Source organism: Myotis myotis, unplaced genomic scaffold (genome assembly GCF_014108235.1).
Source record: "Myotis myotis isolate mMyoMyo1 unplaced genomic scaffold, mMyoMyo1.p scaffold_m19_p_12, whole genome shotgun sequence".
Classification (NCBI taxonomy): domain Eukaryota; kingdom Metazoa; phylum Chordata; class Mammalia; order Chiroptera; family Vespertilionidae; genus Myotis; species Myotis myotis.
Genome location: NW_023416316.1, coordinates 47818293 through 47831249, shown reverse-complemented (window position 1 = coordinate 47831249; position 12957 = coordinate 47818293). Strand labels below are relative to the sequence as shown.

At 41.4% G+C, this 12957-nt stretch overlaps 1 protein-coding gene across 14 annotated transcripts in view; it reads right to left on the bottom strand.

Moving 5' to 3' along the window:
- The window catches only part of RIC1 (RIC1 homolog, RAB6A GEF complex partner 1), a 120582-nt gene that overhangs the window by 3450 nt on the left and 104175 nt on the right, over positions 1-12957 (bottom strand). For 12 of the 14 annotated variants that reach the window (XR_004971303.1, XM_036331081.1, XM_036331080.1 and 9 more), the window contains 8 exons: positions 12604-12720; positions 9486-10214; positions 7479-7637; positions 7257-7393; positions 5411-5697; positions 4374-4565; positions 841-1018; positions 493-681 (listed from right to left, as the gene is read on the bottom strand). Coding sequence is in view for 13 of the 14 variants with exons in the window: in XM_036331081.1 (XP_036186974.1) it covers positions 493-681; positions 841-1018; positions 4374-4565; positions 5411-5697; positions 7257-7393; positions 7479-7637; positions 9486-10214; positions 12604-12720 (1988 nt within the window). In the remaining variant the exon portion in view is untranslated. Of the gene's footprint in view, positions 1-492; positions 682-840; positions 1019-4373; positions 4566-5410; positions 5698-7256; positions 7394-7478; positions 7638-9485; positions 10215-12603; positions 12721-12957 lie in introns of those variants that run through there. The other 2 variants (XM_036331083.1, XM_036331091.1) reach the window with 2 other exon arrangements.

The window sequence follows — 12957 nt, the reverse complement described above, 5'->3', positions numbered from 1 at the left end:
CATCGATCAGACGGTCAAACCTCAGAGGGAAGGTAGGGGAGGGTGGGGGTAAGGGGGAGAGGTCAACCAAAGGACTTGTATGCATGCATATAAACCTAACCAATGGACACAGACACCAGGGGAATGAGGGCATCAGTGGGGGTGGGTGGGTGGGGGGAGCAATGGGGGGATAAGGACACATATGCAATATCTTAATCAATAATGAAAAAGAAAAAGAAAAACAAAAAAACATCATTTGTGCTGCATCAATTTTAAGTCAGTGATATGCATTCCATTTTAAAACGACCAGCCATTTCACTGGACATCACTCATCTAAATGTTTGGTACAGAACAGTAACTAAAGAACACAGCATTAAAATGAACATATTAAAGCATTTTTATACTGACCAACCTAAAATCTCTAAATAAGTAAACCAGAGCTAAGCCTTAATGGGAAAGGACAGGGTTCACCAATGAACAGCAGAGAAACAAGCTGACAGAACCAGCACTTACCAGTCTGCAGAGGCCCATCGGTCCACCGCATGCAGCCCTGTCTTTATGTTCTGTAACATCTCTCCATCTACCTCTGTCGTCTGTATAATCACCAAAATCTGGTTGATTATTGAGGATTCTCTAAGAATCAAGCCTATGACAATGCACCAGTCCAGACATCCTGCCTCCATGAAGATGTGTAGCAAATACCTGTACAGAAACAGAAACAGAGTAACTGGGAAGGAAATATGGAGCTAAGAAGAATCTAGATGTCAGAGGGGCAATCTACCAGGAAAGTAGCCCCTGCACCTTATTTACCCAAATATCCCAAGTAGGGATTCTGTACTTTCAGAAGGCCGAGAAACTCACCGCAGCTGGACCTGGGATTTGTGAGGCCCTTTACTGGCCAACTCCATGGAGATGTGCTCTAGCTCTGACTGCGTTAAACTGAGTGTGGAGAAGCTTTCATCCACCACTGTCCAGTCCCCATCCACCATGGAGCTGCTTTCAGTCAAGTCTGTGGCTGAACCAATACTGCATTCATCACCTGATGAAGAAGTGCCAAAAGTTATAAACTAACTTCATATGGAAAATGTTTTAACTATAGTTTTAAATATTGGCTGTTTTTTAGATGTTGATTTCTCTTGAAGAGTTTGAAACTAAAACATAAATCCATTGCTAAAATTCCCAAGCTAGATTAACAGTAGGTATTTTTAATTTTTTTAAATTTTTTAAATATATATTTTATTGATTTTTTACAGAGAGGGAGGGAGAGGGATAGAGAGTTAGAAACATCGATGAGAGAGAAACATCGATCAGCTGCCTCCTGCACACTCCCTACTGGGGATGTGCCTGCAACCAAGATACATGCCTTTGACCGTAATCGAACCTGGGACCCTTAGAGTCCGCAGGCCGACACTCTATCCACTGAGCCAAACCAGTCAGGGCAACAGTAGGTATTTTTTAAAAAACCATTAGAGTTTGGCCAGTGTGGCTCAGTGGTTGAACACTGACCTATGAACCACGAGATCATGGTTCGATTCCTGACCCGGGCACATGCCTGAGTTGTGGGCTCAATCCCCACTGAGGGGTATGCAGGAGACAACCAATGATTCTCTCTCATCATTGATGTTTCTATCTCTCTCCCTTTTCCTCCCTCTGAAATCAATAAAAACGTGTATTTTTTAAAAAGCCATTAGAGAGGTAACCAGGCATTATGTGCCTTCACATGGAAAAACATGCTACTGCCTATTAAAAAAAACTATAATCTGATCAAGTCTTTAGATTCAATTACCAATTGGCAAGAAAAACAGAGGAAACAAACTTAATCATCAAGATGTAATCACCAAAATCCACATTAAGGAAAAATCCATGAAGCAGGTTTCTTCAATGAATAAGTAGAAAGAAAAAAAAAAAAAGATGGGGAGGGGAATAATCACTAAAAAGAGAATTAAAAACATAACAATCACAATGTATCAACCTTATTTAGACCTTGAGTCAAGCCATAAAAGACAATTATGAATTAGAAATAATTGGACTCTGAAAGCTTACTGGATATTTGATGGGTTAAAATTTTAGAAGGATGATATGGTATTATGGCTAATTTTTAAAGTGTCCTTTTAGATATAAATACTGAAATATTCACAAAATACATGTTTTGGATTTGGTTAAAAAAATACCAAAAGTGGATGAAACAAATTTGGTCATGAGTTGGTAATTGAAGCTGGGTGATGGATACGTGGATCCATTATCTCAACCTTCATGTCTGAAATGATCTCTAAAAAGTTTCTTAAAAAAAAAAAAGCAATGGGCCCTGGCCAGTTAGAGTGTCCGGGTTTGATTCAGGTCAAGAGCACGTACCTCATTTGCAGGTTCCTCCCTGGTCCAGGGGGCGTGTGCAGGAGGCAACCAATCGATGTATTTCTCTCACATGGATGTTTCTCTCTGTCTTTTCCTCTCTCTCCCACTCTCCCCCCCCAAAAAAAATCAATGGAAAAATATCCTTGGTCGAGGATTAAGAAAAAAGAGCAATGGTACCACCTCATGTCCATTATGATGGCTAATATGTGGGCAAGGATGTGGAGAAACCTCAACACCCTTGTCAACATTGGTGGGAATGTAAAATGGTATATGGAAATATGATGGTTCCTCAAAAAAAAAAATTAAAAACAGAATTATCATATGATCTGGAAATCCCACTTTTGGATATATACCCCAAAGAATTAAAAACAGTGTCAAAAAGATATATACTTTCATGTTCACTACCACATTATTCATAATAATCAAACGTGGAAGCAACCCAACTATACATTAGTAGATGGATGAACAACATGTGGTATATACATATAATGAAATATTACTCTACCTAATAAAGGAAGTTCTCATGCATGCTACTACAGGGATGAACTTTGAGAATGTTATGCTGAGTGAAATAAGCCAATTACAAAAAGACAAATACTGCATGATTCCACTTACATGAGGTACCTAAGGTAGTGAAATTCATAGAGATAGAAAATAGAATGGCCCTGACCCGTTTGGCTCAGTGGATAGAGCATCGGCCTGCGGACTCTGGGGTCCCAGGTTCGATTCCAGTCAAGGGCATGTACCCTGGTTGCAGGCACATCCCCAGTAGGGAGTGTGCAGGAGGCAGCTGATTGATGTTTCTCTCTCATCGATGTTTCTAACTCTCTATCCCTCTCCCTTCCTCTCTGTAAAAAATCAATAAAATATATATTAAAAAAAAAAGAAAAAAAAAGAAAATAGAATGGTATTTGCCAGCAGTTGGGGAGTGAGGAATGGGAAGTTGTTATGAATAGGTATAGGGTTTTAGTTTGTAAAATGAAAGAGTTCTGGATACTGGTAGAACAATGTGAATGGGAATTGTAAACACTACTGAACTGTATACTTAAAAATGGTTAAGAAGGTAAATTTTTTATGTATTCTACCACACTTGAAAAAAAATAATGGCATCTATAAGCCTACCCACATAGCAGAAGCTCAGCTTATAGTGATGACAGGTGAATACCTGGCCATTAAGAAAACTGCAGAAAATCAGATTAGTTACTACTAGTTGCTCCTAATTATATAAACCTAAGCAACATAAATCACTTTAAAAATTCCTCAAATTTTATCTTACCCATTTCTTTCTTTAATTTTTCCCTTTATTGATTTTTAGAGAGAAAGCGAGAGGGAGAGATAGAAGCATCATTGGTGAGAATCACTGATTGGCTGCCTCCTGCATGCCCCCTACTGGGAATTGAGCCCACAACTTGGGCATGTGTCTAGACAGGGAATCAAACTGGTGACCACTTAGTTTCTAGGTTGACGCTCAATCGCTGAGCCACACCGGCCAGGCCTGACCCATTACTTTAAGAGCAGAGGTTGGCATACATATTTTGGTAAAGGGCAAGAATAGTAAATATTTTAGGGTTTAAAATCTAAGAGGCAAAGTTAAGGATATTATGTAGGAAGTTAAAAGAAAAAAAGAAAATGTCCACATTTTAAAATAAATGAAATAAGAAAGATAAGTGAGTACAATTTTTTATGATACAGGTATACTTATGAGAAAAATGGAATTCTTATATGGGGATAGATAACATTCTGCTTACATGAGATTCAAAGTCAGTGTTTCTGTACATTAAAATCTATTGCAAAAGTTCAATTATTAGTGCTGATTTGTAATAAGATTCTGCCTATTTCATTTTACCTAAAATAAATATGGTGGCCTATAGCCAAGGCCAACTGGCCTTGTTCCAGTGACCCTCACCTGCCTGGCAGATACTAAAGGGTAATCCTCAAGGAAGCATCTTCAGAGAAGAATGAAACTCTCTCTGAAGTGCTGCAGCACCTCAACTCCCTCCCAAAGGAACTGAAGAAGAGCTAGGCCTTAAAGTGACACTCACCTTTGTTAGATAAAGGTGACAGGAAGGCGTCTTGCATTTGTGGTCCCTGGGATGAGGCTGTGTCTATCTCATGGTGGGTAGGGCCAATGTTGCTGAGCCAGCTCTGACTTCGCTGGACATTAGAGAGGCCAGCATCTATCTCAAGGTTTAAGAAACGGTCAGCTGATTGAGATTTTAACAGCTGCTCTCCCACTGCAAGGCAGGTCCAAAAACAAAAAAATGGAAATTCAACATGCACACACTGCCATTTCCAATTCAGTCCTTTCAGCTTCTCTTTCCGCACTTGCTCAATATTAGAAGTTAAAAGCCAATTATTGTCCTACACTGCATCCCCCACCCATAAACCAGGGCTATGGGGCTGTAACAAAATGGACTGACTATATAATGCCACCCAAGAGTCATCTAACATCATCATATCTTACTAGAACTAGGCAAAATTTTACTCTGTTCATCTTTGATGTGATTTTCCTTGGTTCTAAGATGACATGAAGTTTCCAAATGCCATAATTAAAGGCTTTTGTTTCAATTTTCTTAAGTGACAATTAGAACAGTCTTCCTTAAAAAGACCTGAACTAAAAAACTTTATCTCTTAACTTTTCTTTCACCAAAGTGCAGTTTCACTTTGTCCTCTCCTAGTTTAGAAGATGGGCTCTCAAAGATGCATTTTTACCATTTCTCTGGAATGAGCTGTCAGGTAAGGAACAATTTAGCTTATTTTGATTAACCAATTCCAAAACTCCTTCCCATAGTAAGTGTGGTAGTTCTATATTCAGTCAGTTCTCAACTTGATAATATGAGATAACAATGGCTATATTTATACATCGGATTTCAAGGTCACAGTCTCTGAGACATAGGTTCTACTTTATTCACATCCTTGATCAAAATGGTGGATGATCTGACTGATGTACAAAAACTTGGCTTTTATCTCTTCCTGAGTTTGGAATGAAAAGACTTCTTTGAATATCAACTAACTGCAAAACGTCTAAGTTCCTGGAGTAAAATACACTCGCCTGTACCTTGACACAAGCTTGCACTACCTGTTCGGAGTTTGCCGTTCTTGAAAGGAGAACTGAGAGAAGAGGCTGGGATGATGGGAAGTGGCCACAGGAAATCTTTGTGGAGTCTCTTCAGGGCTATCACAAAGTTGTCCACCCGGGCAGCTCGGGCACGCTCCTTGCAGAGCCAACTAATGAGTTCAAAGCCCAACTGGGCTGCAAAGCAACCCAGGTCCTTGAGCCGAACTTCTTCTAAGAGACGCCGAGCATGTCTCCAGAGCATCATGTCAATATACATGTTCTCTGCACAGTCGCTGTCTTTACTCCATCTGTAAGTGGGAACACAAGGAAGCTACAAAAAACCTTTACTGGAAGGCTTCACATACTTTTACGTAGTAGCACTGAGTGTGCTGATAGGGAGGTGAGAGATCCAAGATCTAATTCTGATTGAAGAGGAGGATAAAGTATTAGGTCTTCTCCTCCCTGTGATACCACAACCCACTGAACAATGCCTGGAACTCAGCAGGCTTTTACAACGTAATTGTAGAATGAATACATGGAATAGGAGAAAACAGGAGGCAAAGCCAAACGAGGCAAGAGGAAAGAAAGGGAGGACATAAATGCTATATTTAATTTAAAGACCAAGGAAAAGAGGGGAGGAAATCAGATCATAGAAACTAATAAGAAGAAAGGTGAAATGCAGTCTCATAATGTGAGTTATGTAGACAACTTAAAAAATACAAATAAAAAAATAATTTAAAAAAATTAACTTCACTAAATCCAGTCTATCTCCCCTTACCCGTGGGCGCTGGTGTGCCCACCCAGTCTGTAACAGTATGTGGTGCTTCCGTGAGAGGCAGCACTGGAGCAGGCGGCCTGGACTCAAGTCTCAGCTCTGCACTCATTAGTTGTGTGAACATAACCAAGTTTATGTTCTGGACTCTGTTTCTCCACCTGAATCGTGTGGGTAACAACAGTACCTACCCTTATGTACCCTTAACAGTTGTTGAGAGGATTAAAGACCTACACTTGTAAATGCCAGAACCATGCTTACTTAGCACATAGTGAGCACTGAGTCTGCGTTCGTATTTAAATTCAGGGTATGGCTGAGAAGCTTCTGTTTGCCTGACAATTGTTTATAGGTTGCATTTCACGTGTATATAGCCCAAGATTGTGTGTATGTTGCAAGTGGGGGTGATATTAATGGCTGTGATAAGAAAAAGCAGTAAACATCACAATAAAAGAAGTTCAGTAAGCTCTGTGTGTCAGGCACTGCAGACACAATACGAACAATATGAAAGGATTAGGGAAGAGAAAAAAACAGGAGCCGAGAACATGCAACACAAGAAGGAATCATGGATCTCACAAACGGGGAAATTCTATTTTATAATGTTCAGTGTGAGTCCGCAGCTGACCTCTCAGAAGCAACAGCCCACCCATGGGGGATGGAGGTTCCCATCTCAGATGCACTTCCTTGTTGCTCTCCCACTGTTTTAATGGCCTCTCCAATCAGAGTCACAGGACAGTCAAGCATAGGAGGACTGAATTTTATTTATTTTTGTCTAGTAGTACAGTTAGAAAGGAGGATAAAACTGACTGTAAGAAGACTTTTGGATTACCTGCAACTTTATTATCTTCCTTTTTATCCTATAATCAAGTAATTTAAAGTTAATTACATTCAGAACAGGTATATCGAGACCTCTAATACAAGTAGCAGAAAACTGTAGAAGTGAACTTTGGAGGAAGAAGGAAGGGAAGTTTTTTGAGAATTGCAAAAGGAAGTGCAAGTAGATCAAGCAGTTGTTTTCATGAGATCTGACTTTACAAATGCCCTGAAATGCAATGTCACTCAATGCCCTAAAAGCATAATGGCTTTTCATCCTTTTACCTTTTTCCCGAAGGCCCAGATGGCATACTTAGTGTTTTCTGTAAGCTGAATTTACTAGCAGGTACGTTGTCAGCTGACTGGGACAAACTGATGCTGCGATTCCTGAAGAACTCAAATCCTCCGCTTGAACTGGGTTCCTGCGAGAGCACGCAACGTGCAGTGCGGTTAGAGGGGATGCCACACGGGTATATGCCCAGAGAAGCTGCCAAATCTGCAACTAACCTGAGCTGTAGGTGTGGATGGAGGTGTCTCAGATTCTCCAGAGCCAATGGCTTTAAGAAATCGAATCATGTGCCGACATAAGTCCCACTTGCCTTGCTCTAGGGCTGTGTTGAACAGAAGGGTGGCATGTTGCCTGCTTACTGCTGGGACTTCCATATTCTACAAAAACAACCAAGGAAGACAAGCATTCCTTTTATGCTGCAAATAATTTGGGAAACGATGAGCAACTCTTTATCTCCATGGTTCCCTAAACCCAGATGAGAGATGCAGCTGCAACGCTGCAGTCCCAGTTTAACAGCGAAATTAAAGGAGCACTAGAGGTATCAGACAAGAAGAGCTGAGGTGCATACTGTGCTGCGTAACATAAACTGTGAATATTAATCTCCCACTACATGCCAGAGCGTTATATAAACCTCACACACTCTCTTTCATTTCTCCTAGTGAATCGGCAATATGGGTACGTCATTCCTATTTTACAGATGAGAAAACTGAGTTAAGTAACTTGTTGAAGCAAGAATAAAAATCCAGATTTGCCAGACTCCCAAAAAGCCCAGGTCTGTTCTCCTGGGACAGCTTTCTGAGGATGGGACTTAAAAATCGTTGCTTTGGGCAGCAGTATGTAGTACTGTTACACAAACAGCATCCTAAATAATTCTTTCACAAGTTTATTTATTTGTTATCCTCACCCAAGGACATGTTTGATTTTAGAGAAAGAGGAAGGGAAAGAGAGAGAGAGCAAGAAAAACATCGATTTGAGAGACATGGATCAGGTGCCTCCTGTACTCGCCCTGACTGGAGATAGAACCTGCAACCTAAGTAAGTATGTGCCTTGACCAGGAGTCAAACCTGCAAACTTTTGGTGTTTGGGACACCACTAGAAACCAACTAACCCACACGGCCAGGGCTCTTCCGCAAATCTAACCTTACTGCCTGCTCTGGCCTTCATGGAATGGTGACTAATAGATAAGTTTAACTGTAATTAATCCACAGCAACTTAGGGATTCTGATAGAACAGAAGTTTCCAATTCCATTGCTTCAGAGATCACTGAAAGTCTAAGGAGTGACCTGAAAAACAACACCTGCATTAATTTGTTTCTATTTTTATGATTCTGTGGCTCTTTCTTTAAGATTAATCAAGGAATCAGAATTTCATGGCCGTCCAGCCTCTGCTGGAGTATCTCTGGTTTCAATCAGTTGTCACTGTAGACAGGAAATCTGCTTCAGGCAGTCTGAAACCAGGTTTATGGTTAGCTTCTTATATCAGCAACAGAACTTGGCAGTCATCGAAACTTTAGTGCAGCCTGTCAAATCCACATCAGACACACAGGAACAACAAACTATCAAGCAGCCTTGTCAAATATATAATGAAGCAAATTTTCAAGAGTCTCAAAGGGCACATTTTGAGAAGAACTGCAATGAGAGTATTTACTGCGGCAGGCCTGAGTCCTCTTAACTCACTGTGGGGAGCCTCAGGTAAGGTGTTCTGCTATGACCCAGCTCTAACCAGAGTCCCTGCATCAAGTCCACACTACAAGGAAACACCTATTATGTATGCTGGGGCGGCTCAAACCCAATAATATTCATGTTATATGTACTATAATACATATGATACTTCTTCAGTATTACTCAAAATAGTATTATAAACTCATCAGTCTGTTTTAGGCCTAATTATGGACAAACAGGATTTTTAAAACTCTGCAATGTTACTATCAAGCAATGAATACATAAGTAAGTGGAACAACACACTGATGTTTCACTCTCTGTCTCCCTTCTCTCTCTGAAAATAAATAAAATAAAAAAACCTGCAATGTTCCTTTTTAATATTCAAAGAAATTTTCTGTTATTTGATAAAAATAAGTTCTTCAAAAGCAAAGATATAAAATGAATAGAAAACAGGACTGAATTAATTCCTTAAACACAATCACAGTGTCAAAACAGGACATTTCTTTTTTCCCCAGAAGTTTAAAATCATTAATTCTTGTACCTTTATAAGAAGAGAGCTGTTACCTGTAAGATAATAAGGTAAGAGGCAGCTGTGTCCAAATCCTGAGCCATCAAACATTCCTCAAACAAGTCCTTGGGGTTTCCAACAGCTGCAAAAAGGTAGTTCCACAGGGCATATTCGGTCTTCCTGGCACAATGCACAACGGTCTGCAGGAAGAGGGGGAACTCGGTGATAAACTTTGCCACCGTGGGAAGCAGAGGGTCGGGAATGGGCTCCCGTGAGGTAGCTTCCTCTTCCAGCACTTCGTGGAGCATGAGCTCCAGCACGTGAGGGAAGTAGGGTAACGCGGAGCAGGACTGGGCCAGGAGCAAGGCCTGCTCCCCGAGGTTCCTGACCAGCAGCTGACGTAGGATGTGGTGGAGGTAGATCTGCGAGGTTCTCTCCACGACACAGAAGGGGAAGAGCACCTCCAGCTGCTCCCTAGCACTGCTTCGAGTGTACAGAGAGTCGTAGAGCACAGTGTCATTGACAGCACCGAGGACTAACGCATCTTCAAACAGAACCGCCAGCGGGTAAATGTTGATGTGGAAAGGCAGCATGATCCGCTGGGACAAGAAGGAATGGGGCTTTCGATGGTCCCTCGGGAAGAGAGGGAGCCAAACTTTCATCCCTGCCCCTCCACAGCTCAGCCAGAGGGCCTCCAGGAGGTGCCGCTTTTGTTTATTTGCTCGACACGTAGTCCATACATTTTCAACAGACTGAGCTAGTACAACAGGAGCACAGAATGGCAACTGGAAAAGGAGACAAGAATCAGTTTTTTTTCCTATTAAATCTGTAGGTTAAGTTCCTAGGCACTAATTTCCCAAGACTTTAAAAATGCGAGTGCAAATTTTTAGGAAAATTACGGTAACTTATTTAGAATTAGAGTTAATAATAGTCCCCTGGCCTTTCAGAGTATGTGTATTTAAATCTAAAAACCAAAACCTGAGAACCAAGATGGCGGCATAGGTTAACGCCGGAGTTTGCTGCTTTGAACAACTACTTCAAAAGTGAAACCAAAAAACGGAAGGGACATCACCCAGAACCACAGGAACACTGGCTGAGTGGAAGTCCTACAACTAGGAGGAAAGAGAAACGCATACGGACACTCAGAGGAGGCGCAGTGCTGAAGTCAAATTCTGAGGTGCGGAGTGCGCGGAGCGGGCTGGCGGCGGAGGGCGCGGTTGGCGTTTTCAATCGGGAGGGAGTCGCAGACTCTGAGCTCCAGATCCGGGCGAGTCTTTAGGGACCCAGACTCAAACGGGAGAAGCGGGACTGTCTGGCTTCGGTCAGAGCGAGTGCAGCTTTCTCTCTGAGCTTTGCAGCGGGTGCTGGGACTCAGAGAGGCAGAGCCCCTGGGGACAGGACTGAGAGCGGCCATAACTGCTCTCTCCGGCCCACCCTGTTGATCCTGTGCGACCCGCCCTGCCCAAGCCCTGCACACAGGCATTTGCCGGATAGCCTCAGGCAAAGGCTAGATTAGCATCTCCCTAGAGGACAGAAGTTCTCTCACTGCTGACACAGCTGATTCTCATAGCCACTTGGCCTGGAGGTCAAACCCTCCCTGGAATTAGCTACAACAATCAAGATTTAACTATAAGACTGCGAACAAAGACCACTAGGGGGTGCACCAAGGAAGCATAACAAAATGCGGAGACAAAGAAACAGGACAAAATTGTCAATGGAAGATATAGAGTTCAGAACCACACTTTTAAGGTCTCTCAAGAACTGTTTAGGAGCCGCCGATAAACTTAATGAGATCTACAAGAAAACTAATGAGACCCTCGATCTTATATTGGGGAACCAACTAGAAATTAAGCATACACGGACTGAAATAACGAATATTATACAGACTCCCGACAGCAAACCAGAGGAGCGCAAGAATCAAGTCAATGATTTGAAATGCGAGGAAGCAAAAAACACCCAACCGGAAAAGCAAAATGAAAAAGAATCCAAAAATGCGAGGATAGTGTAAGGAGCCTCTGGGACAGCTTCAAGCGTACCAACATCAGAATTATAGGGGTGCCAGAAGATGAGAGAGAGCAAGATATTGAAAACCTATTTGAAGAAATAATGACAGAAAACTTCCCCCACCTGGTGAAAGAAATGGACTTACAGGTCCAAGAAGCGCGGAGAACCCCAAACAAAAGGAATCCAAAGAGGACCACACCAAGACACATCATAATTAAAATGCCAAGAGCAAAAGATAAAGAGAGAATCTTAAAAACAGCAAGAGAAAGAAACTCAGTTACCTACAAGGGAATACCCATACGACTGTCAGCTGATTTCTCAACAGAAACTTTGCAGGCCAGAAGGGAGTAGCAAGAAATATTCAAAGTGATGAATACCAAGAACCTACAACCAAGATTACTTTATCCAGCAAAGCTATCATTCAGAATTGAAGGTCAGATAAAGAGCTTCACAGATAAGGAAAAGCTAAAGGAGTTCATCACCACCAAACCAGGATTATATGAGATGCTGAAAGGTATCCTTTAAGAAGAGGAAGAGGAAGAAAAAGGTAAAGATACAAATTATGAACAACAAATATGCATCTATCAACAAGTGAATCTAAGAATCAAGTGAATAAATAATCTGATGAACAGAATGAACTGTTGATTATAATAGAATCAGGGACATAGAAAGGGAATGGACTGACTATTCCTGGGGGGGAAAGGGGTGTGGGAGATGCGGGAAGAGACTGGACAAAAATCGTGCACCTATGGATGAGGACAGTGGGTGGGGAGTGAGGGCGGAGGGTGGGGTGGGAACTGGGAGGAGGGGAGTTATGGGGGGAAAAAAAAGAGGAACAAATGTAATAATCTGAACAATAAAGATTTAATTAAAAAAAATAAAAAAAATAAAAACCAAAACCTATGAACTTCACCAGTTTATACTATTTTCCCATTAGAATTTGGAAATAATGCCTTAGCAATAACATCTGGAGTATGGAACATTTTATTATTATTTCGGGACCTTATCCTTCACCCTTCACAAATTGTTTTATTCCCTGAGGCTTATGACTATTTTCACGTACTTTCTCAATGTCCAAATCACAAGACAATACTCTCCTCTTAAATTATTTTATTCCCTCATCCTGATGCCATACATTCTTAACGTTCTAGACGATGTGTATTCACTTACCAGTTTCCTCTGGTTCGGGTTACTGTCCTTCTCCCGGATCTGCGGGCCTGACCGGTCTCTCTGCATCATGATGAGCTGCCCTGCAAGATTCAGCATAATGCTCTCTGCATCACGAGCCTGAAGAAAAAGAAATTGAATCCATACTAAATTTTAGGTATGTTTTCAGCATTTTCTCCCCAATCCCTAAGGTTTACAGTTTAAACGACCAACAATATTTATTGAGTGTGTACCCTGTGTAGCTATTCTGTTAGGCTCTGTGGGTATGTACAAGGAGATTTGACTAGGCTAGGAAATGCTTAACACAATGTAATTAATGAACATGCAAATCAATATAAAATTGAGGGCTGAGCTGAA